Raw genomic sequence first — 23,070 nt, forward strand, 5'->3', positions numbered from 1 at the left:
GAGATGACAGTTGAGCTAAATTGTTAACTAGAGCTTTAATGGAGCAGATTACAGGCAGAAATTTGTGTGGAGTAATACAAGACAAAGAGTAATGTTTTAAAAGAGCTATTACAATTTTTTAAAAGCGCTACATGGTAGTGTGTGATGCTATGTTTGAAAAAGCAAGAGTTCGGTGGTAAGAAATTTAGAAAGATGGAGTTAAGTGTTGGGTCTGTTTTGGCTTTTTTGTTGTACTTTTGTTTTCCTTTGAATAAAATCCAGTGCCCTTCTCTAGCAATGGCATAATTCAGTGTCTCAAACAGGGTGTATATGAGAAGTATGAGGGAAATGTTGCTTCATAGTGCTGTAAGAGTCTTGTAATTACAGGGACTTGATGAAGTCTGGGGGTCATCACAGAGTATCTCTCTGAGAATGTTGCTTTCAAGCTGACACTTGATGGACAAGTAAAAGTTTTCCAACCTGGCAGTAGGGGATTGGGGTTTGAGGCTGAGGAATAGCATATATGATAGGAAAACAGCCCATAGTGGCTGAAGGGGGATGGGTGTGGTATAACATGGCATTGGAGAGGTAGGCTTTGACCCAATCATGCAGAGCCTTATGGACCATGTTCGTATATTTTATGCTAATAAGGAGCTGCTGTGTTCTAATATTATGTCGTTTTTTCCTGCAGTACCAAATATGCCCCAACAACGGCAAGACCAACATCATCAGAGTACCATGATGCACCCAGCCTCAGCAGCAGGCCCACCAATTGTGGCCACCCCACCAGCTTATTCCACACAGTATGTTGCCTATAGTCCTCAGCAGTTTCCAAATCAGCCTCTTGTTCAGCATGTGCCACATTATCAGTCTCAGGTAAGCCTGATATGACCTAATAACTCTTTTAATTGTTGTTCCATTGAAGTAACTTTTAGTATGGTAAAGGGGTTTTTCCTTTATATTTTGTGCTATGCGTTAACGGTGGGGTAGGCAGCTAAGGATTTGGGGGTCCTTTTTAACCTAATAGAAAGTTGCTGATCAGTGTAAGTGTTTCAAAGGCTAAATCCTTTCTAGCCAAATAAGGATTTAGGAGTTGTTTCTGGAAACCTGGAAACCATGGAATTAAGACATAACTAAAATCTACTTGACTATATCTGGTACTTTAATGTTTTTTTCTTTATTTTTTGTTTGAACACAGCATCCTCATGTCTATAGTCCTGTAATACAGGGTAATGCTAGAATGATGGCACCACCAACACATGCCCAGCCTGGTTTAGTATCTTCTTCAGCAACTCAATACGGGGCTCATGAGCAGACGCATGCGATGTATGGTAGGAAGCAGTTTGTTTGTCTTTTTCAATGTGTGTGACTATTCTTACTGTGTTTTTAAGCTCTGAAAAGATGCTCTGTTTAAGAATAACTCTGCCTTTTATGACATTGAGGGTCAAGAATCTAAAGAAAAGATGAATCCATTTCTCTCTCCGACCTGCACTATAAGTCTTGGCAAATCATTTCTACTTTGAAATTTCTCTCTGTTCCATTGTCTCTCTTTAACTAAAATGTAATAATGTGTGTAAAAGCATCTTTTGTGGAGAAAGGTATCTTTCTCCTCTTCCTCATCAGTAACATCATTTGGTATACCCTTCCTAAGGCATGCAAGAAAGTTTTACCGTAATGAAAGCAAGAAAACATTCTGCTTCACTCCTTACTCTGGGGGTCACTGACATTGCATATTTTATTGCTATTTGTTACAATGCTACTATGTTTCTGCATCATGCTGTATTTCAGGTGGTTGGAATTGTGTAATATTAGATCTGCTTTTGACAGATTCATACTTTAATTGAGTATACAGTGATAAAATGAAAAGTATTCTATATAAAATTAAACGATATATCTGAGTAATAAGCTAAAATTACCATCTTAGTTTTGTGGCTGGAGAACTTTGTGTAAGTCAGCTTTGCAACTGTCTAAAGTAATAATATTGTTTTCAATGTTAGAATTTAAAATAAGATTTCCACTTATATTTTGTAATATAGAATTAATGGGTCGTCCCATATTATGTTTTTCAAAATGCACCTTTAATTAGTACCAGTTTTATTAAGATCTAAATTTTGTTTTGAACTTTTCTGAGAACTCCTGTACTGTCATTTAGGTTTTCCCATTGGCATTTCAGTTTTTTGGAGAGGGAGAGAAATTTAAGTTTATTCATACAATTGAAAAGTGAACCACTATGAAAATGAAATTAATATTACATGTAACTACAAGGACATGTCATTTTTTAAACCTCTTTCAACTTTTTGAGTGACTAATAAGAATATAAAGGCTTTCATTTTTTTTTAACTTTAGATAACAGTTTATAACATTTTGTAGGTTTATAGGAATATAGGACTCAGGCAGCAACAATCATTCTTGTCACCGGGAACCCACTGCTAATGTTTTCTTTCTGGAGGCATGCTCCTTTACCACTGGTTCACAAATGATAGGAATTTTACATGATTAAAGGCTTTTTTTTTAATAAAATACTTGTCAGATCTTAATTTTCCGCACTTAAAATTTTATCTTGTTGACTATGCTCTTTAAATTAAAATGATGTGATTGCTCCAATTTTGAAAAACATTTCTTTCAAGAAGCCCGTCTATAATTTAATTGAAAGATTGACATACTGATTTGGCTTATGATTTTGGTTGTGATCTCCTATCATTGGCTTGTCTTTAGTTGTCTTAACCAGGAATAAGTATGTGTGAAAAGGCACCACTGATTTATCACACTAACTTTTATGCAATTTGTATACATTGCAATAATTTTCCAGTTTGCTAAAGTCTTAGGTGACACAGTTTATTATGATTGTTTATTGTACATATTATACATTTCTGAATACATCTTGACGTAACAAATGGAAAAAACATTTCTTTCTTCCCATTTTCTGGGATGCTCCCCTTGGAATAAGATCTGAAACTTGAGCTAAAATTTCCATTGCTTTTTTGTGTGCCCACACCTTTGAGACATTGTAGTAATACTGTGATGTCAAGCAGAATCTTTCTCCTCAGTGTATATTCACTCACTACCAACATCTGACTTTGTCTGCTGATTGGATGTTTATTGGTTTGAAACAGCCAGTACAGTAAATACTGTATTTGAGGCACTAATGGTTTTTATAACTACCTTCCCAGAATATTTCCATTTGAAAAGCAGTTGATCTTGGACCCTGAAGTCCATTCAAGTGTGGGTAAATAGTAAATATTGCAAAGAAACAAAATACTAGACCTAATGTCCAGTGAAATCTGGAATGAATTAGTCATCAAAGCTAGTTCTTTGATACCAGGAGAAAGTTGCTCAACCAAATCTGAATTACTCTCCTGCAGTTTACACAGATTGCATTATATTTCATTGATGTGTGTTGATAAGGGCAGCTAGGGGCAAAGCTGTAGATTTGGTATGATTGTTGCTGGTTCTGTTTTGGATACTTCATACCCTAAAGAGAACACTGGGAAATGAATTGGTTTGTTCGTTACCACAATAAGCCATAATTTAATCTGCTTTAGCAAGTTCATTAATTCTTCAATAATTTATTTCAGTTATTTTAGATCTTCCAAATACAATTATGCTGAATATAGACAAATTTTAAATACGTTATTTTAAACTGTAAGACAAAACTTGCATAGAAATGCTAATTTTATTTTCATTTCCCTTGAACAGTTTATATTTTATATTCCAAAAGGAACCAAATAGTTTGAGTATGAATTATATTTATTCTTAAGCTACATTCTATCTAGATTTTTTTAAACTTTTAATGCAAACAAAAGAATATGCACCCAGATGTTAATGACAATTATATGTCACCTTTTTGTCATTCATTAATTGTTATGGTCATAGCAAAAACCTTTGCGAATAGAAATGACTACAAGATGAAAGGCTGGGTATTGTTTTTTAATTTTTTGGTGTATTTAATATAAATATGCTAACAGATCACTGAACATTTAAATTATTAGGAGATACATTCTAAGAATTGTTGACCTTGTACTCTTTCTAGATATCTTAGGAAGGACTTTGATCACAAACTTCATCTCTTTGACCTTAACTTTAACTTCACTTTCATCATTGCCTCTGCCCTCTTCCTCCTAATGTTACTCTTTGTTTCCTTAACATCTGGTCTTATAATTCATCTCATTTTGTTTCATTCATCTAACTTTGTTTTCCCTTTTAGAAACAGTAATAATGAAGTTTTCTCTATTCAGAAAGAGTTAAATCCAGAATCCTTTTTTTGCTTTATTTTCGGTAGTTTAATGCGGATAAATTCGAAAATACAGTAGGCAAAAAGATTTAAAATGCACCTATTAATCTTCTCCCTTACAATCACCAGTTAACATTTTGGTGCATATCCTTACAAGTGTACTCACACACACACACACGCACACACCTTTATGTAGACAGTTTAATAAGAAATGATATTGTACCCTTGTTTAATATTATTGTTTCTGAATTTTTGGATCCATTACCAGATGCCTAGTAAACATCTTACAGAATAAGGTGTAAGGTGACATTTCTATTAATGATTTGCAAAATTGGATTAGTCTTTTAAATTAAACTTGGTAAATATTATTTTGTTTTGGTACATTATTTATATCAAGGTGTTCAGTGGAATGCAATGTTGGTCTTTTTATTAGATAATAACTTTATTCCTTTCATTTAACTAAGTGAGCATGTGGTACTTGACAACCCAATACAGAAGAAAAGTGTCTTTTGCTTCAGCCCTATCTTATTTAATTTTGTAGTGATGTTTAAAGTGCTTGTCATCTCTTGTAAAATAAGAAAAATGAGTTATGCATGAATACAAAAAGAAATTACTAAATATGTCAACCTTTCCAGAAAATTAGGAAAATGCACACCTTAAAAGGCTAATTAACCTTTCTATTTCCCAAATTCAGCATGTCCCAAATTACCATACAACAAGGAGACAAGCCCTTCTTTCTACTTTGCCAGTGAGTTGGGTTTTTTATACTAATTTTAATTGAACAGTAAAACACTTTTTAAAGAATACATGTTAAGGGAGTAGACTTGTTGAGCAATCTTTTCCTTGTGCCAGACAAAATCATTTAAAAAAATATATATATATATATGAAAATAATTCAGAGTTTTTAAAAAGGAAATATAACCCAGCTTAAGAAAGCTGGAGTTAATTTAAAAATTGAGTTGTTTCAGAAATTAATTTTTGCATACCAAGCAAACATGTGACTGTTTTGGAAATGCCTAATACTCTCCTTGTTCAGAGAAACTTTCCCTGAACAGACGTTTTTAAAACAAAGCGCAAAGCAAGCCACAAGCTTAAAACATTACGGTTTTTTTTAGTATCCTGGTAAGAAAACATTTATCCTTACAAGGATTTTTAATTGAATAGGGTTGAAATACTAGGGGAGGAACGTTTCTGTATTTTCAGTCTTTGCATGACTACAGGTTTATGATATTCAGGTAGCAGACACCTCATGGATGTCTTGAGTTTAAGCAGGAAAGCATGACCTAGCAGCTACTAGAGATTGTCTTTGGCAACACCAGCCCCCTCTCACCACCAGCGGAAGGGTAAATGATTGCTCCTAAATGGAGAAAGTCTGAGCAGGGATTGCTTTTGGAAATGAACTTGTAAGGTTTGTTTTCTCTATTTGTAGGGAAATTTTAAAATAAGGCTTATTCATGGGCTTTTGGTATTTGGATGGGAAAGTCACTAACTTGCAGGAATCCTTTAGAAATGTATGACAGTATAATATATGTCGCTTTATGTGAAATACTATATTCTAGGGGATATTAAGGATTAAAATTTTGTTAGAGACTAAATTTTAAATTATTGTAGAATGACTGAATGTCTGAATATACTAGATGCCAAATTTTAAAAAGCATTTAGAAAACATTTTGACTTAAATTTTCATTAATTGTGCCTTGACTTGGTATCCAAAAATAAGTGCGTACATACTATTTATTTGGTGCTAGGAAATGTTAACAAATTTAATCCTTTAATAGATGCTCTTTAAAAAGGAGTCTTGCTGTATATATAACTGTTAAAGGGAAACTATGTATGTGGTATAGTATATAAAAGACTGTCAGTAATTCTATTATGTACTCAGTTTGAGGTCTCAAATGTAGTTATCCTCACCATCTTACTGTCTCTGTTAGTAGTTTTGGAGTCAGTTTCCTGGTAAGTAGCTAAAAGGTCCTTAATCATCACACCTAAGCATTAAATGCCTTAGCACAACTTTCCCTAAAAGAGAATATCAGTACTTTTAAAAGAAACTAACAGTGGGGCTGCTATTTGTAATTTAATTTGCTGTTTCATACCCCACCCCCACCCCCTTCTAAGCATTTTGTCCTGGTTTGTTTGGTCTAGTTGCCTTTTATTCCCCTTTTAAAGAGTTTTCAATGTTCCTTTACTTCCTTTTTTCTGAATTTAACATCAGATTTAAAAGTTGGAAGATTTTGTTTTGTTTCATTTTTAAAGTTTTGCTGTGCTGGTGTTCTCTCATGTCTTGTGCATCCAAGGTCAAAAATGACAAAACCTAGTTATTAAATTAGGTTTAATTTAATAACTTCTATATTAAATTAAATGCACATCTCTATGGACATTGGCTTCAGTAAGATCATGGCTTAGGAAATGATTTTTGGATTGTGGTTAGTGTTTCGAGGATTTGACAAATCACATAATTAGAGTTTTAAACATTTATATCGAGGAACACAGTGAGCGGGAAACTTCTGGACTGGGTCTGGCCCAAAAAATAGTTATTTCTTTGATTAGCTTGAAGTAATCCAGATTTCATGAAGGCAGCTTAGGTTTTATAAATAGAAGTTTAACTGATGGATAGCTAAATCAGAATTTTGAAGAAAAATCACTTTATTTTTAACCTCTCTGGAATCTTTTAGCTAATGAGCATGTATAATAAAAACAGTTAAATGATAGGCTTAGGTCAGGAAAGCCCAGAATTTACTGCCTTTCACTCTCCACTTCTCCCTTTCCCTAATTCTCTTAGATTTTTCCCCTCATTTACTCTATCTTGGTTCCTTTCTCTTATCTCTCTCTCCCCCCTCCCCTCTTCCAGCCTTCCCCCCTGCCCCGCAGCCTTTTAATTTCCCTCTTATCCTACTTGTCTTTGTCTCCTTCTTAACTGGCCTTTCAAGGAACCAAAGTATATTTTTGTTGTTTTTACTATTAAAGTGTATAAGTTCCACATTTTCCCCAATTAGCTACTCAGTTTTCATATTTGAAGGGGGAAAAGAATTCCTGGGTAAGGTACTTGCTTTAGCAAACATCTTTAAGCAAGATGATGAACAAAGGAAGATATTTCTAATCAAACATCCTCACATTTTATTTGTAGCCTATGATGTATGTTTACATCTGCTTAATTTTTCTTATAATGCATTGCAGTTTATTGGTGTTTAGATAGGGAAAGGGTGTTTTTTTTAAACAAAAGCCCATGTAGATGCATTCAGCTTGGATTACTTGAAGTATTTATGCTATGAATGCAAATGACATATAGATTAGAATACTCTATCTTATAACCTTTCAGTATTGGTAAACTATCACAGAGATACCTTTTTTAAATACATAGTAAAAAAAATACTTCCATCTTTAATTCTCTCCAAGTAATTTCAAGATTTTAACATTTTTCTAATTGATGAATAAATTATGGAACTTCATGGGTGTAATTCTCTTTGTGATGGCCATGCTTTTTTATGTATGAATATTAATAAAATAGCACCCAGCTAGAGTTGATTATTGTTACTTTTTATTTCCTTAATACTTTGCTTAAAAGGTAATTAAAAATGAAATTTAAAACTTTTTGGTACAAAAGTTTCTTGAATAAATAAGGTTAAATAAATAGAAACTCTGAGATTCTGTACTCTATGAAACCTCATAAATAGAATTTGGATTCGGGAATTGCTTTCCCCCAGACAGATTAGAATTGTTACAAATGAAACATTTAAGAATTTATAGTAGGGAGGATTTTAATGCAAGTGGTTTGAAAATAAGGGAGCATGAATGACTCTAGATATCACTATTCAATAAAACTTTCTGTGCTGAAGGAAATGTGCTACAAATAATGATGTCCAGTCAGTAGCCACTAGCTACATGTAGCTGTTCTAATTATTTAAAAATAAATTTGAAAAATAAGTGTAAGATTTTTACAAGAACAAGGGTTCAAGATTTATCTCAAGTCTTTTAGACTAAGTCAGTGCCCAGACAGTTTTGGGGGTCAGAAGCTTAACTTAATGAATATGATGGTGAAGAATGGCCTTTTAAAAAACCAATGAATTAGAAAAACGACAATGACTACTTTCGTAGATTCATGGGACTGTGAAACTCAAGAAAGCTGTTAGCACATTATTTTTCCCATGTCCCAGAAAACTGTCACTGACTTCTTGAAAAACACCCAAAGAATACGTTGCCAGTTTTCCTTGTTAATATGTTCCAGTGTATGTTAACTGTTATAGCTAGGGGATTTTCCCAGTGTATAAAGAAAAATGCTTTGATTAATCTAATCTGGGAGTTAACTTAGTATAGATGCCCACTGTGGTGTTGGCATTGGATGCACAGGTGATCCTAGCACTGCTCTTTGCCTCACCCTTCTCTCTTTAAAGGATACATATACAGTTGAGGAGATAACCAGTTGGGCTGGAATGTTGGTCCTTGGCCCTACAATGTCAAGCATTATAGAATTGTTTCATGTGCCTAACCCTCTGCATAACATTTACATTGGACTCATCCAGAGTCATCTATGCTGGCAACTCTCAGCAGCCAGCCTATTAGACTGCTGTTGTTAGGGTACCTGATCCCAAAGCAGTGCTTGCTTCTCCCCATCAGCCCCCTATATGTAACACCATATGAAGAATGTGAAGAACTATTCTGGAATTGACACATTGACTTCCAAGAGGAGATACATCTTGAGAACATTGTCCTCAGCTCATTGTCACATCATGGTTAGATTTGTATCAGTGTGCTATCAGTAGTCACTGGAAGCAATGAACCCATCTTGTGCTTTTGATTCTCAAGTTGCTGTTTGGGGATGACATGAACAAATGAATTTATACCTCATCTCCCTGTTTTGTGCCAAGGTATGGTCTGTGCTGAGATTCACAAAGAATTGGCTTTGGGTTCTTAGCTTTAATGAACACACTTTTACTTAAACTAGCTCATCGTATTTCCTTTGAGGTTACTCTAGCTAGTAAAATTCTTTTTAAAGGCTAGGATGCTTTGAAGGGAATTCGTTTTTCTACATAGTTTAGGTAATCCCATTTACTAGATTTTATAAAGCAAAGGTGACAGATCTTGAGCAGGGAGGCCTAGAGAATGAACTGAGTGGCAGAGTGGCTTCTGTGATCAGCTGAGAGAGATTGTGGTCATTTGGCCCTGAAGATAGAGCCCTGACCTTGCCACACACCTTATCCAGCCCCTTACTACAGCCCTGATATAGTCTGTGCCCACGGGACACTGCATCAGGTCCAGGACAGTAGCATGGTGAGGTTAGCCAGATGATGGCCTTGAGCTAAATGTGTGTGTGTGAGAGACAGAGAGACAGGTCGCAGACGGGGGATTGTTTGAATTGTTTCTGTCTATGCTTTTAAGTTGCCTTTTCAGGAAACCTAGTGACTGTTTTAGAAGTAAATTTAATTAGATTTTGGTATAATGTGTACAGCTATGTTATATGAATAAAATGCTAGCCTGACTGTTAAGCAGTAACTTCCCATTTATTTTTTTAAGAAGTGGGTGGTTTAAATGGAGTCAAATACAGAGATTGGTTAGGCATTGAGCATCAAGAAGACTGTGGATGAGCTGAAAGTTGATGAGGCATAGAGGAGCGATTAAGAGCATGACACCTGTCAATTATACACATTTCTTTTCCTTTCACTTTAGTTTCCACTGGCTCCCTTGCTCAGCAGTATGCGCACCCTAATGCTACCTTGCACCCTCATACTCCACATCCTCAGCCTTCAGCCACCCCCACTGGACAGCAGCAAAGCCAACATGGTGGAAGCCATCCTGCACCCAGTCCTGTTCAGGTAAGGAGGAACTGAGAGGCCTTCACCAGAACTGCTTCATCGTTCTATTTATTGAGTGTTTTCTTCAGTGCCAGGCAAGATGCTAGGTACCACGTGATCAAAACACCGAGCAGCCCTGCCTCATGGAGCCAGTGTACAGCTCTGCAGGCTGTGCCCCCAGGTTTAAATCACCTTAAGGTACATATTGAGAATAAGGTGATGGGGTAAGTTCTGGAAACTTAACCAATATTGAAAAATCTAACATAAAGCAAGAAACTGGCTTGGAACTTTTTAAAAATCTCATTTCTAATGTTTACATGATGAGGGTGTTTGGTTTTTTTCCTATTAGCTTCTTTAATCATGTTTGTTAAGGAGGCACTTAAGGAGCTCTTTGACATCTGTCAGGCCCCTGGAGCAGTAGTCCTGTTTTACCACTGCTGGTTGAGGACTTGTAGGCTGAGAATCAGGCTTGCAGCCCAGACAGGAATGTTTGTGAACAGGAGGCACCCCCACCCCAGCCCTGCTCCTACTCCCTGTGTATTCTCTGGTACCTGCCATTGCCCCTCATCTTAGATAGGCCCAGCGGGAGCCTGTTGTCATATGCAAAACTCAGCTTTGTGTGTGACCCTTAAACTGCTCTTCCTTAAAGAAAATTTTCTCAATTCTTTCCTGTTACTTTGCAGCACCATCAGCATCAGGCCGCCCAGGCTCTCCACCTGGCCAGTCCGCAGCAGCAGTCAGCCATTTACCATGCGGGGCTTGCACCAACCCCACCTTCCATGACACCTGCCTCCAATACACAGTCGCCACAGAATAGTTTTCCAACAGCACAACAGACCGTCTTTACGATTCATCCTTCTCATGTTCAGCCGGCTTATACCAATCCACCCCACATGGCCCATGTACCTCAGGTAAACCCGCTTTAGCCAACTTTCTGTGAAGACCAAGTAGGAAATGAAGGTTGTCAGATAAGCAGCAAAGAGCCAGCTGCTCTTCGAGCCAGGAACCCCTGTGTGTGATGCCATTTGCTTGTCTCCTTTTTTCCACTCAAATACATGTGATCTGGCCCTAAATGAATGTTTGTGTGGTTTTGTAATGGGATCAGTGCAGTTGCTGATTGGTCAGTCTTTTAACGTTTCCCAACTGAGACCTTAAAAATATCTTTGACTCTGGAATGCAACCTAATTCTTTCCTTGCTGTATCTGCTTTGCTATGTTTATATAGCTTCATTGCTATATATACGTATACATACATATATTCCTCCCCAACAGACACACACACAGACACACACACAGACACACACACATACACACGAGTCTAGCAAGGAGGATGGGATTTCACAAATTCTCAACTCTGAGGTGACTACACTGGGCCTGACCACTTGAATGTTAGTCACATGAGTTCCTAAGAAATATCTGTACTTGTTTTCCCTGGCTGTTCCTACATCCGCTTTGACCATATGTTGTACTTCTTGAAAGGGCTTGGCCTTGTACATTCGTGCAGTGTAACTTGAAGCTGGAAGCACCCAGGTGTTCCCATTTTTCTTAAAGAGCAGCCCTGGAAGCCCTTTGGAGCTCACCTCTAGCAAAAGCTTCTAAGGGTTGAAAGGTGTGGTTGCTTTCTGCATCAGCTACTGACAAAAGTCCAATGCAATCCAGGGCCAATTTGGATTGTCTTAATGAGAAGGAGCTGCACCGAAGTTGGGCTCCAACACTGTCCTTTTAGGCCCTCCCTAGAGCTGTTAAGGGTGAATTGGCTGTATTTGTTGTCTCTTTTTGCTGCTTTCATAACAGAACTCTTCTGGGTCTGTTAGCCTGCCTCACTGAACTCTGTTTCATGTCAAGCAGTGCACCACTGAGGCTCTGGCGTGGTGGGGCTGGAGATGGTGCTCAGTTGGAGCTAACTCTCAGAGGCGACCTTGTAACTAGCGTTCCACAGCTCTGGGAAGTTCGGGCATTCTCCCCAGCAAATGTGTAGGTTCTGTAGTGTGGCGCACTGCAGTGGATGATTTGCTTTTGATGGTGGGGAGGGGAGCCGGTTTGGTCAGGTGTGGGGCAGCATGGTTTGGCTGAACCAGGAGCTTCATGAGACCAGGGGGCCTGTAGATGTCTAGTAGAGGCTGGTGGCTAAGTAGGTATGTGAATTTACATGTAAGTTGGGGTTCCTAAAACCTCACTTTTGTGCTTTTGTGCTGAAAGAGCAACAAGGTTAATATTTGCAGGGAAGCCCAGATATGCCCTGGGTCCCTTTGAATATGTAAGAATCAAAACAGCATTTCATTCAGGGCTTATCCTGGTCTAGAACAGTGCACAGCATGGGAGGCAGGAAACGAGAGCTCTTCCTGGCTCTGCCAATTCCCTGCAGAGCTGCGATCCAGCTATTTGGGCTGACTAAAACCTTTCTAACTTGACAGTGAGACCAGGTTGAACTCATTATCACCTGGTACAGAGAGACACTGGCCTGGACCAGATAATTTTAGATTACCCCTTCCCACCTCACTGGAGCCATTCAACTGCAACTCCTGCTGCTGCTGCTCTATCAGCGGATCTTTCAGCAGAGCAAAGGGGCCTGAGAGGCTTTTCTTACTGCCTTGACTCATTGTTCACTGAGGTGTGCTGGTGAGCAGGCAAGAAGCAGAGGGGGAAAGGCAAAGAGAACCTAGAACAAAGTTAACAGTCCCTGCTTATAATGTAATAATCTGCTTTCTTACTTGAAAGAGATGTTATCTGTAAAACTAATTCAGGCCCCACATGGAAGCCAGAGTCTAAAGCATCATTGCAGGTAGCCTCCTATTAATTTGAGAAAGCTGCGCTTGGATCAGGGATCTTTGTGAAGACCTTGCCCCATACATAGAATCCAGTCCTCAGAAATGTTGAAGGCTAGGACACTGCAGCCCTGACTTTTACCCAGGCTCGCTGGGTGCCTGCTCCCTCAGCCTTGCAGGATCTGCCAGAGGGTGAAGCATGTCTATAGGTCAACTGATGGATCCACTAGGGAATGTCCCCAGAGGAAAGAAAGGGCCCTGAGGGCCCACTGTTGCCCTTTCCTGAGAGCCCCAACCCAGTGAAAGGGACACAGTTGACATGTTGTTTAAGCTGGAGATGTTGCCTGTATGCGTAAAAGAGCTCTCTGTTTCAGGCTCATGTACAGTCAGGAATGGTTCCTTCTCATCCAACTGCCCATGCGCCAATGATGCTAATGACGACACAGCCACCCGGCGGTCCCCAGGCCGCCCTCGCTCAAAGTGCACTACAGCCCATTCCAGTCTCGACAACAGCGCATTTCCCCTATATGACGCACCCTTCAGGTGAGGCGTGTGTGTGCAGGGGCCGCCGGGCACCCCAAAGCATTCTGCTCGCACAGGTCGAATGGCAGGCCGGGCCAGCGCTTCAAGCCCCGCATCTGAGAACTAGCAAGACCCGTCAGAGTGTACACAGTAGGGACTGTGATGATCAGTTCAGTGTCAGGGCCTGAGGCTTCCGGGAGCCTAGTGTGTGTGTGTTCTGATGGTATACAGGATTTGGCTTGATGAGAAGCAGCAGCAGCATTCTGTGTAGCTGATGCATGCTTAGGACTCAGTTGGCCTTCCTTGTTATGATAGGTTGGACAGGGCAGTGTTTTCCTTCCTGAGTCCCAACAGTCTGACATGTGGGGGGTTACTACCATGGCAGAGTTTGATTGTAGCTCTGGAGACTACCACTGATGAGATAAGTGCTGTGTATGGATTGGTTTCGAGTATAGTATTAGCTCCAGTCTATGCCCTGACAGGTAGAGAATGCCCCGTGATTGTGCTCTAATACTTGATGGTGGCCATGGCGATATTTCACAGTCTAACCTGTTATTCTGAAAGCAATATTGGTGCTTGGCTATTATTTGGGGAGGGGATATGTTAAGGCCTTTTTTGTACCCCATGAGCAACAACTCTTCTGGGAGTTTTATCTGAAATGGTTTTATGTCTGACTGGTTTGTTTCTACCCACCCACCTACCTTCTCCCCCTTTTGGTACAGATGCGGGGGGGTGGGAAGGGTAAAGAGTGAATTAAATTTTGAGTCTTGTTCAGGTAGCACAAGGATAGCTTTACAGACATGTGCTGCAGAGACACTAGGCTAATGTGCGGTGTTGCCAGTTTTCTGTTTAAATATTCACTTTTCTTTTTTACAGTACAAGCCCACCACCAACAGCAGTTGTAAGGCTGCCCTGGAGGAACCGAAAGGCCAAATTCCCTCCTCCCTTCTACTGCTTCTACCAACTGGAAGCACAGAAAACTAGAATTTCATTTATTTTGTTTTTAAAAAATATATGTTGATTTCTTGTAACATCCAATAGGAATGCTAACAGTTCACTTGCAGTGGAAGATATTTGGACCGAGTAGAGGCATTTAGGAACTTGTGGGCTGTTCCATAATTCCATACGCTGTTTCCAAGTCCCGCAAGTACCCCAGCTCTGCTTGCTGAAACTGGAAGTTATTTATTTTTTAATGACCCTTGAAAGTCATGAACACATCAGCTAGCAAAAGAAGTAACAAGAGTGATTCTTGCTGCTATTACTGCTTTAAAAAAAAAAAAAATCAAGACTTGGAACGCCCTTTTACTAAACTTGACAAAGGTTCAGTAAATTCTTACCGTCAAACTGACGGATTATTATTTATAAATCAAGTTTGATGAAGTAATCACTGTCTACAGTGGTTCAAGTTTTAAGTTAAGGGAAAAACTTTTACTTTGTAGATAATATAAAATAAAAACTTTAAAAAAATCAAAAAATAAAAAAAGTTTTAAAAACTGATATCAAGTTAATGTGTGTTTGTATGAGCTATTTCCATTGTAGGATACTGAATATCAGGGCAGGAGGGCTGACTCTGCTGTCTTAATACCTCGAAGGTTAGCTGTCAAATGACTTTTCTTCTTCACCTTTAGTTCTGGTTCAAGGTATCTCTAGAAAAAGACAAGACTGAGAGATGTTCTGTTTGGTGGCTAGAGGTCTGCTTCAGAAGGAGGAAGGCTGGCCAGAGTTGGGCAGTGCCGAAAGTCCACATCCTCACCCTGACGCTGATTCTGTAAGCTTCCTTTTTAATATCTCCTGAACCCAAATGAGTTAGTCAGAAGTTGTCCTGATTCAGGCATCTGTCTGTTTTACCAGTAGGGGGCAGGAGACACACACACACCTGTAATAAAGAAATCCAGAGGGCTGAAAAGGTGCAGCGATGTACAAAATAGCATACTCCTGTAGACCCCTAAGCATTCGTTAATGTCTTCAGTTTGTGGGAGCAGGACAAACAGGAAAAGCAAGTATTTTGCAGAGACTACAGTCATAATAGATAGATAGAGCCTTTAAATACTGTGGTACCAAATCAAGATTCTGAAAACTTTGTTTTAATTCACATGTAGCAATTTGTACATTTTAGCAAAATTTGCATTCTTCAAGAATAAGTTACTTATACAGTACATAAACAATGCATACAAATTTGCCAAATACCTTCTGCCTATAATGATACAAGATGAATCCATTTTCTGTGTTGTCATTACAACGTGCTGCTTATTCCGCTAAACACTGGATGTCAGATGTGTCCTTGTTAAGAGTCAGTGGATAATAAACTATCAAGTTCCTCTAGCCTGTGGGAGATGTTAGCGTTCACATGACATTTGTGATAACAGACTTAGCCCTGAATAATAGCATAAAGGAATCTAAGGCAACCCTTAGGGAAGGGTTCAAGGCCTTGATTTTAAGTTAAGAAACTGTTATGTAAAAATAGTGTTCTCTGGTTTAAGATTTTAATGATTGCTATTCCTTTCTCCTACACGGTCCAGAAATGATCAAAGGCAGAAGATTTATACCAGATAAAGCCATATGGATTGCTGGTCTAAAATTCAAGGCAGGTTAGTTGACTTAATTCTTTGGTGCTGGTGACTGTTAGTTTGTAAAAGTTCATTGAAGTCAGGCGAAGGAGGTGATGATGCTGGGAGCAGTTAAGCTATCCTTGTTGTCTGTAATTAGAGATAACTGGAGGGCTTGTGATGCTTACTGTCCAACTGGCACTCAAGAGTCTGGCTCTCAGTAGAGGCTGCTGGCTTGGCCTCTTGCCGCCAGCAGTGGTCACATTGAGGCTGGAAAGAGGGTGGTGGAATGTGCTATGACTGCGGTGGGCTGGCTGCAGCCGTCAGGGTTGCTGCCTCACTGCCTGTGACAGCATCAAGCCCAGGGACCCACTGCCCCCGTTCCTCCAGCTCAACCTGCTCTAGCAGAAAGAAAAGGCATTGACTTAGTGTCGCTTCTTCCCAGGCCATGAGGGGCCTTTTTGTCGGAATGTATTTGAGCTGTCCTGGTAACTCAGACACATTTAGTAAATAAATGTTTTTCTTGAACATTTTACACTGATGCAGTCTGGAAGTGGATGACTGTGTCACAGATTCTGAGCTTGTACTTTGTAGCCAGTCGGTCAGAGCTGCTGACTTGCTGTGCCTGGCTTGCCTCTTGGCACTACCTGAGAATTGTATGTTGAGCGGCTGTTAAGAAGTGAGTGCCCCTGGCTTGTGGATATCATATCCCAGATGTCTGTTTACCCTTCTGGTTGGAGGGAGGGAACTTACTTGTCTGGTTCATTGTCTGCTTGGCCCCTTTCCTGTGCAGACAGGGGGAAATCTGTACCAGTGACTTGTCAGCATTTACTTTCTATGATGAGCTTTCTCTTGTAAAAGAGAAATCCAAAACAGTGCTTACTCCTGGTCTACACTTTGCTTAGCATTCATTAATCAGACCTGCTTGATGTGTAGAAAATGTGGCCCTTAGAAATAGACAACTCTAGATCAGGGTTGGTTATGCTTTACCGTCTGTGAAAACACCCAGGACTGTTGGTTTTATCTGTATATATAAGGTGGGGGGAGGGGCACGCCACACAGCTTGCAGGATCTCAGTTCCCTGACCAGGGGTGGAACCCACGCCCCCTACAGGGGAAGCACAGAGCCCTACCACTGGACCACCAGGGAAGTCCCAGGAGTGTTGGTTTTAAAAGTGGAAGAGAGGTGGCTCCTGACCTCCCTGCTTCTCCCAAAGTCTGACCTCTGACCTCTTGGAGTGGAGAACGGCTGGAGGGAACAGACACACGCCTCACCCCAGATACGGCAGGCAAGTAGTTAGTTTAGGCCAAGGTTTAATTTTAGCTTTTGACTGATGTATGTATAAATGTTAAGCTGCGCTGAACTCCCAGTTTCCTAGAAGCCACTTCAAGGAGCCCAGTGGCTATCCTGAACGGCTCTGCTCGCACCCACAAGCAGCTGACTCCACTCGGTCACTGCCTCCCTTGTTTCTGAGCCTCTGCATGAAAGTTCTGGGAGGAGCCAGCCCCCATGAATTGTATCACTTGTGAAAGGCAAGTATAGATGGAGATTTGACTGCAGGACCTCCCTGCATGGTAGAGGTTATGTGTGCCTATGTATACATGCACACATGCTTCATCAGATGAAGCAGTGGTTACTGCTGGAACAGAACACTGATTGTGGGCTATTAAAGGAGTTTCTCATTAGCTGTGGCACCAGATTCCTAGCTTCCATTTTGGCTCAAGAATGAGCCTAAAACCTTGTGGGATAATTTAATAAGCCTTTAGACACTTGGAGGCTCTGAGCCAGCCCTGTTGGTGAAGGATTTACTAGAAAGGGCCCAGCAGCCCTTTATTCCTTTTTCCTTGCCCCTCCCTTACCCCTCAGTTTAACTCTCACCATAAAGCTGCTGTAAACCAGAATCCAGTTTTTTATTCATAAGGCACCAGGGTGGAATTGTTCCTTGCCACCCTCCTATTTCAGTAATTGCCTGAATTTCCCTGAAAGGGTGACACACTTCACTTCTCTACATTTAGGAAGGACAGTGGCTCCTCAGCAACAGGTGACTGTCCTGAGGATGCAATAGACAAGGAAGCCAGGCATGCTGGCTCGAACCAGGAACTGGTCAAGTAGGATTTGCATAGCTGTCTCTGACTACAAAAATCGCATGGGTATTAGTTCAAACAGTGCAATGAAATAAGCAGTGGTTTAATTTTGAAACCTGCATCCTTTGAAAAATTAATCTGAGGTAAAAATGTTTAAAATCATTTTTGACCTTTAGCTTGTCCATCTGCCAGAACTTTGTCCTAAAGTTGAGAGTCGAAGCAGGATAGGTGTGGTCACCTGTGGCTTGGGTACAGCAGACCCGCCACGTGGACTGAAGCTATAACGGGAAAAAAACCACAGGAGAATCCAGGGCTTGTTAGTGTTTTGGGCTTCCTGATGGGCCCCCCTCCCCCCTCCCCAAGTAGAAAGTCTGCCAGCTGGGACAGTGTCAGTGAAAAAGAGAACAAGTTTCCACTGCCAACTCCAGCCCTCACCCCACTGCCCCCTCTAAGAGTGATGGGGCCTGGTCCTAGGGACCCAGGGCAGGAGCTGGCGACATCCACGAACAAGAACTACATCTGTAAACAATAAGGAGAAAGCCAGGTGAGAATGGAACTTCTAGGAGGCCCTTTAACAGGCCTAATTGAAGGGTCACATCCAAACTGGAATGAACAGTTAACAGTGTCCCTTAAATCTCTCTCTGGAAGGAAGGAAAGAAAGTTACATTCAGAAGTTCACATCTCTACTTGCTTGTGCTTCTCAGGGGCCTCTGGGAGGCCTGTCAGAGAGGCGTGTACTGATTGTCTATGGCCCGCAGGTGGCTCCGGGAGGAGGAGTCCATTTCATAGTCCGAGTCCCGGGCTCGACTGGTGGGCTCGGGCTCCAGGTGCCGCAGGCTGTTGGCCAGTTCCTCAGGCGAAGGCACCAGGTGGAAGATCTGCTCTGGGGGAGAGGACCGGCCTGGGAGACCCTCTGGGCCGAGCCCCCGTGGACAGCCAGAAGCGCTAAGGTGGGGAAGGCCCAGCTCTGAATCCCAGCGAGAGAGGGAGAAAGGGAACAGGACAGTGTTGGAGGAACCTGGGGGACAAGTGACCAAGAAAGAGAGAGACCACACTGTCAGTCTTAACGGGGTGGAGGCAAGTGTTGGAAGGACACAACACGAGGTCTCGGTTCCCAGTGCCACCACCCCCTTTATCAAGGGGCATTAGGGTCACACCTGGCGGCTGGGAGACGACTACCACATAGCTGGACAGCCGGACGTCACAGGCAGCCCCGCACTCGAGTGGGATGGGTGAGCGCTGGAAGTGGTGGAGCATGTCCACAACCGAGGGGAAGTGGAGGTGTTGCACGCGACACTGGCCCCGCTCAGTCAGTGACAGGCGCAGGTGCTGCAGGAGAGGAGGACGGTAGGCTCAGGCATTGGCCCCTAAGGGCCTTGAACCTGGCCAGGGTGCAGCCCACCTGCCTCGCCCCATACCTTGGCTATGCCCTGGAAGTTGAACGTGAGCACGTACTCCCCACGCCGAGTCTCACTCTGCCGTACCAGGAACACTCCATGAGCGTCAGGACCCTGCAGCTGAACCAGCTGAGCTGCCTTCACTCGGGAGATGGGGCCATGGAACCAGGGGTAGCAGGACAGGAAGTGATCTGTTTTCTGGCAGGCTGGATCCAGCAACCCCCCAGGAGAAGCACCTGATAGAGAAGGAGACAGGTAACGGTGATCCTTTGTGTGTGCCTTATGTCCTGGGCTGAGTTCCGACACACCGGAGGACAAAGGCCCTGACCCCTCACCTTGGTTCAAGGAATCTGTGCTTCCCCTTGGAGAGTTAGATGTGCCGGGCTCTAAGGCTGAGGGAATATGCATCTCTGGGTCTGTGCTGAGTCTGCTGGAGAAGGGTTGGGGTTAAGAATCTGGGTAGGTCAGGAGGAGCAGTAAAAGCTGTGCCAGGAGTGGGGCCCTAGGGTCTCACCCTTGGCCTGCGCACTCCCGGAGCTCGGCCATCCATGAGTTCAGCTGCTGCTCATCTCCCACCTCAAAGATGATGTCTGTCCGATCCTTCACCTGGCAGGGAGGGAGGGGAGAGCTGGGTGGGATCCCTGAGGTCTGTGTCTATTCCTCCCAGGTGTGGAAAGCTGTCACTCACCTTCAGCACAAAGGTGTAGAGGTTGTCAGGCATCTCGAGACGTGTGCATCGCCGAATCTCCTGGATGCTGGAGCAGGCTGCTTGTAGCTTGGGCTTTGAACTCTAGGAGACCAAGGCAGACATTCAAGGCCTGTCTCTGATGGCCCTTCACCCACCCAGGCCTCCCCAGGGGCTAGCTTGCTGAGTGCATGCTCGTGGTGCTGCTGAGCAGGCACCCCAAGCCTGGAGTGCGTCCTAGCATTCTGCCTTGCAGGAGCCTGCAGAGGGCCCTCTGCCTGTAGCCACAGCACCAGCTCCCCCGACCCCAACACACACACACACACACACACACACACATTGAGCTCCCCAGCACCCGATGTGGCCTAAGGGCCAACCTCTGCTTCACCTGGACCTGTGGACATTCCAGCTCTGACATGTCTGTTGGCTGACACCTGTTTCTCTTCCCACTGGTGGAGCAAAACCCCCCAACCCCCTACCCTTGCCAGTCACAGTGGCTGCTGGCCACCTCATCGCAGTAAACCCAGAGAGTGGACGTGAGGGTATCCAACCCAAGTTCCCTCTAATGGTGCTGGCTGACTCTGCCTGGGGGCCCAGGACTTTATCATACCTTTAGCTCCGCTCCTCCGCAGCCTTAGGAAGCAGATACTATCACCACATCTTAAAAAGAACCTCAAATCTTGGAAGTAAAGTCATTTGCCCCACACCTAGCTAATCTGTCCTGCCTTCAAGTCTTAGGGCAAGGAGGGGGTTGGCAGAGTAGCTTAGCTATGGGCTCTTGGGGCTCTTTTGCCAATGTGCCCAAAGGGGCAAAGCCTGGCATGGCTGGCCTCAATTACAGCCAGCCAGAAGCCCACACAAAACCTGGGGCCCAGCAGTCTCCCATGACATTCAACACACGTGGGGCTCAGAGTGGGTGGGAGATGACCCCCTACCCTTTTGCCAGCAAAAGGGTCCTGACTGAACCTGGCTGACCCTGCAGATGCTTGTTCCCGGGGCCCAGGAGCTCTCATCGTTTTCTCAGAAAGGAGATCACCCCTTCACTGCCCCCATCTCCTCCACTTCCTCCTGTGATAAGACTGGTAAGATTGTTTCTCTGGGGTCATGAGATGATCGATGGCTGCTTCCAGCAGAGGCCAAAAGAAGATAAGAGTGTGGGGGAAGGAGCAAGATGTGGGAAATGGACAGAGGAGACCCAACTGGGCCCTCCTCCCTCCAGCAGCTTTTCCTAAGAGCCAGGAGACAGACAGCAAGGCGCACCTGGAGATACCACAGCTCTCACCAAGGCAGTGCCAGCTGGGGAGGAGGAAACAAGAGGCAGGAACAAAGGTGAGTTCCAGGCACAGTGGCTTTGGCAGACCTGACCTCCATGAGGGGCTGACTTTTCAAAAGGTGGTGCAAGAGTCAGTCCTTAAAGCCATACGCTTAAGCATGCTCCAGACACACAGGTGCCAGGGTTCTGATAGAAGGATGGTGACCCCAGGACTGGGCAGCCTGGCAAGAGAGGGTTGGTCAAACTGGGGCTCTTCCTGGTCCAGGCCCACTCCCAGAAGGTCTTGGAGCTGCCAGTCCTGCCCTGGTTGTTGGACACAGCAGTCTGGGGAGAACAGCTCTGGGAACAAGCTCAGAGAGGTTGCACAGCTAGTAAATCCCAGCCCTAAGTGATCAGCACTAGCCAGGGCATCTTCACCCTTCAAGTTCTTATATGTCCCCCACGACCAAGTTCCTCAGCCTGGGAGCCTCGCCTGGCACCTACACAAGCACTGGACACGCTGGAGCGCATGGGAAGCAGGGCCTCTGCTCTCCCAGCAGCTTTCACTGTCAGCCAGCCCCTCTGTCTCTATTTCCCGTCTGCAAAACGGGTTAGGTGCAGAGGGCTCCTTCCTTCTCTTGCTTTTGCAGTCGGCCCTGCCTGGACCCCCAGCCTCCCCACTGTCTCTAGGCCCTCAGCATCACTGGGAGGAAGCGGGCCAGGCCGAGAGGGTAACAGGCCTCATCTCCCTTTCAGTTCTGCTCTGGGTCCTGGGCCCTGCCCCCAGTGTGAGTGCCCAGATTACTGGCAGAGCCTGGTTTCACTCTGGAAGTGGGGCCCTCCATGCCAGCTTCACCCCCAGCAGCTGAGGAACCGCTGACCTGACAGGCAGTGAAGAGAGCATTCCCCTCCTCCCCCCACAGCCAACCCTGGCCGCACAGACGTCCTGGCTCCCCTCTGCCTGCTGGCTGAGCGTGATACGGGTTCTTTGGTGTCTTCATGGTGGCCCAGGCTCACACAACCCCAGAGGCTGAGCCGGGGGCTGAACCCCAGCCTGCCAAGGACCAGAGACAGTGCATCTAACTACCATGCTGCCTGGTGGGGGAGATGCGAGGGGCTCTGCCCAGATTGGAGGGGCAACTGAGAGCACAGGGACAGACATCCCCACCTATGGCCACAGCCCTAGCTGGACAGTCCAGAGCAGGACTTGTGAGCGCTGGTCACTGTGTGGATGGACCAGTGGGTGCCTTTCTGACTGAACAATGTGATGGAACAGAGCTCTGCTGGAGAGAGCCGAGCCCGAACCGCAGCCGCAGGAACACTTGGGGCTTCAGGTTCCCCTCCTCTCACACACCCTCTATTCCACCTGCCACGCAGAGCAAGCCAGGCCAGCAGCTGCTCTCTGGACCCACCTCAGAGTCACACTGTGCTTGGGTGATCAGAATGACCAGACCATCCCAGTGTTTGCAGTACAGGCGGTAGTAGACTGTCACCCGCCACATCCTGCATCATCCCTCCTGGGGAGCTCGTTCTTAGCTCCAGTGGCCACTGTGCCTCCAGTGGTAATCCATCTCTTTGTTTGCTCTGGCTGCTAGGAAGCGTAAAGACAAAGCTGCAGACCGGCTCTGACGCCGTCCTCACGGTAGGGCTTGCATTTCTAGAGCTAACTTTATCCAGGCTTTTTAATTTTTCTTATTCCTCTAGGCACTAGGGTTCAGTCTTGACCCTACCCTTCTTGTATAACCTTGGACAAGCAACTCAGCCCTCCATGCCTTAGTCTTGTCATATGTATGTATGGTGGAAATATTTAATAGTCCCTCTCTT

At 43.5% G+C, this 23,070-nt stretch overlaps 2 protein-coding genes across 22 annotated transcripts in view; one reads left to right on the forward strand and one right to left on the reverse strand.

Moving 5' to 3' along the window:
- ATXN2 (ataxin 2) overlaps positions 1 to 23,070 on the forward strand; it is a 129,940-nt gene that overhangs the window by 103,777 nt on the left and 3,093 nt on the right. For 3 of the 17 annotated variants that reach the window (XM_079942840.1, XM_079942838.1, XM_079942839.1), the window contains exons 19-25: positions 671 to 855; positions 1,178 to 1,310; positions 4,905 to 4,958; positions 9,872 to 10,017; positions 10,680 to 10,907; positions 14,911 to 15,050; positions 15,802 to 15,870. In XM_079942840.1, coding sequence (XP_079798966.1) covers positions 671 to 855; positions 1,178 to 1,310; positions 4,905 to 4,958; positions 9,872 to 10,017; positions 10,680 to 10,907; positions 14,911 to 15,050; positions 15,802 to 15,835 — 920 coding nt within the window. In that variant the 3' untranslated portion in view covers positions 15,836 to 15,870. Of the gene's footprint in view, positions 1 to 670; positions 856 to 1,177; positions 1,311 to 4,904; positions 4,959 to 9,871; positions 10,018 to 10,679; positions 10,908 to 13,134; positions 15,051 to 15,801; positions 15,937 to 16,941; positions 17,024 to 20,976; positions 23,037 to 23,070 lie in introns of those variants that run through there. The other 14 variants (XM_079942845.1, XM_079942846.1, XM_079942844.1 and 11 more) reach the window with 11 other exon arrangements.
- Positions 18,084 to 23,070, reverse strand: part of SH2B3 (SH2B adaptor protein 3) — a 36,830-nt gene continuing 31,843 nt past the window's right edge. Inside the window, exons 3-8 of one of the 5 annotated variants that reach the window (XM_079942858.1) lie at positions 19,998 to 20,099; positions 19,824 to 19,915; positions 19,645 to 19,736; positions 19,331 to 19,545; positions 19,070 to 19,241; positions 18,625 to 18,930 (exon numbers count right to left, since the gene is read on the reverse strand). In XM_079942858.1, coding sequence (XP_079798984.1) covers positions 18,635 to 18,930; positions 19,070 to 19,241; positions 19,331 to 19,545; positions 19,645 to 19,736; positions 19,824 to 19,915; positions 19,998 to 20,099 — 969 coding nt within the window. In that variant the 3' untranslated portion in view covers positions 18,625 to 18,634. Of the gene's footprint in view, positions 18,191 to 18,624; positions 18,931 to 19,069; positions 19,242 to 19,330; positions 19,740 to 19,823; positions 19,916 to 19,997; positions 20,100 to 23,070 lie in introns of those variants that run through there. The other 4 variants (XM_079942857.1, XM_079942859.1, XM_079942856.1 and 1 more) reach the window with 4 other exon arrangements.

This window comes from Stenella coeruleoalba, assembly GCF_951394435.1.
Source record: "Stenella coeruleoalba genome assembly, chromosome: 14".
NCBI classification, from domain to species: Eukaryota; Metazoa; Chordata; class Mammalia; order Artiodactyla; family Delphinidae; genus Stenella; species Stenella coeruleoalba.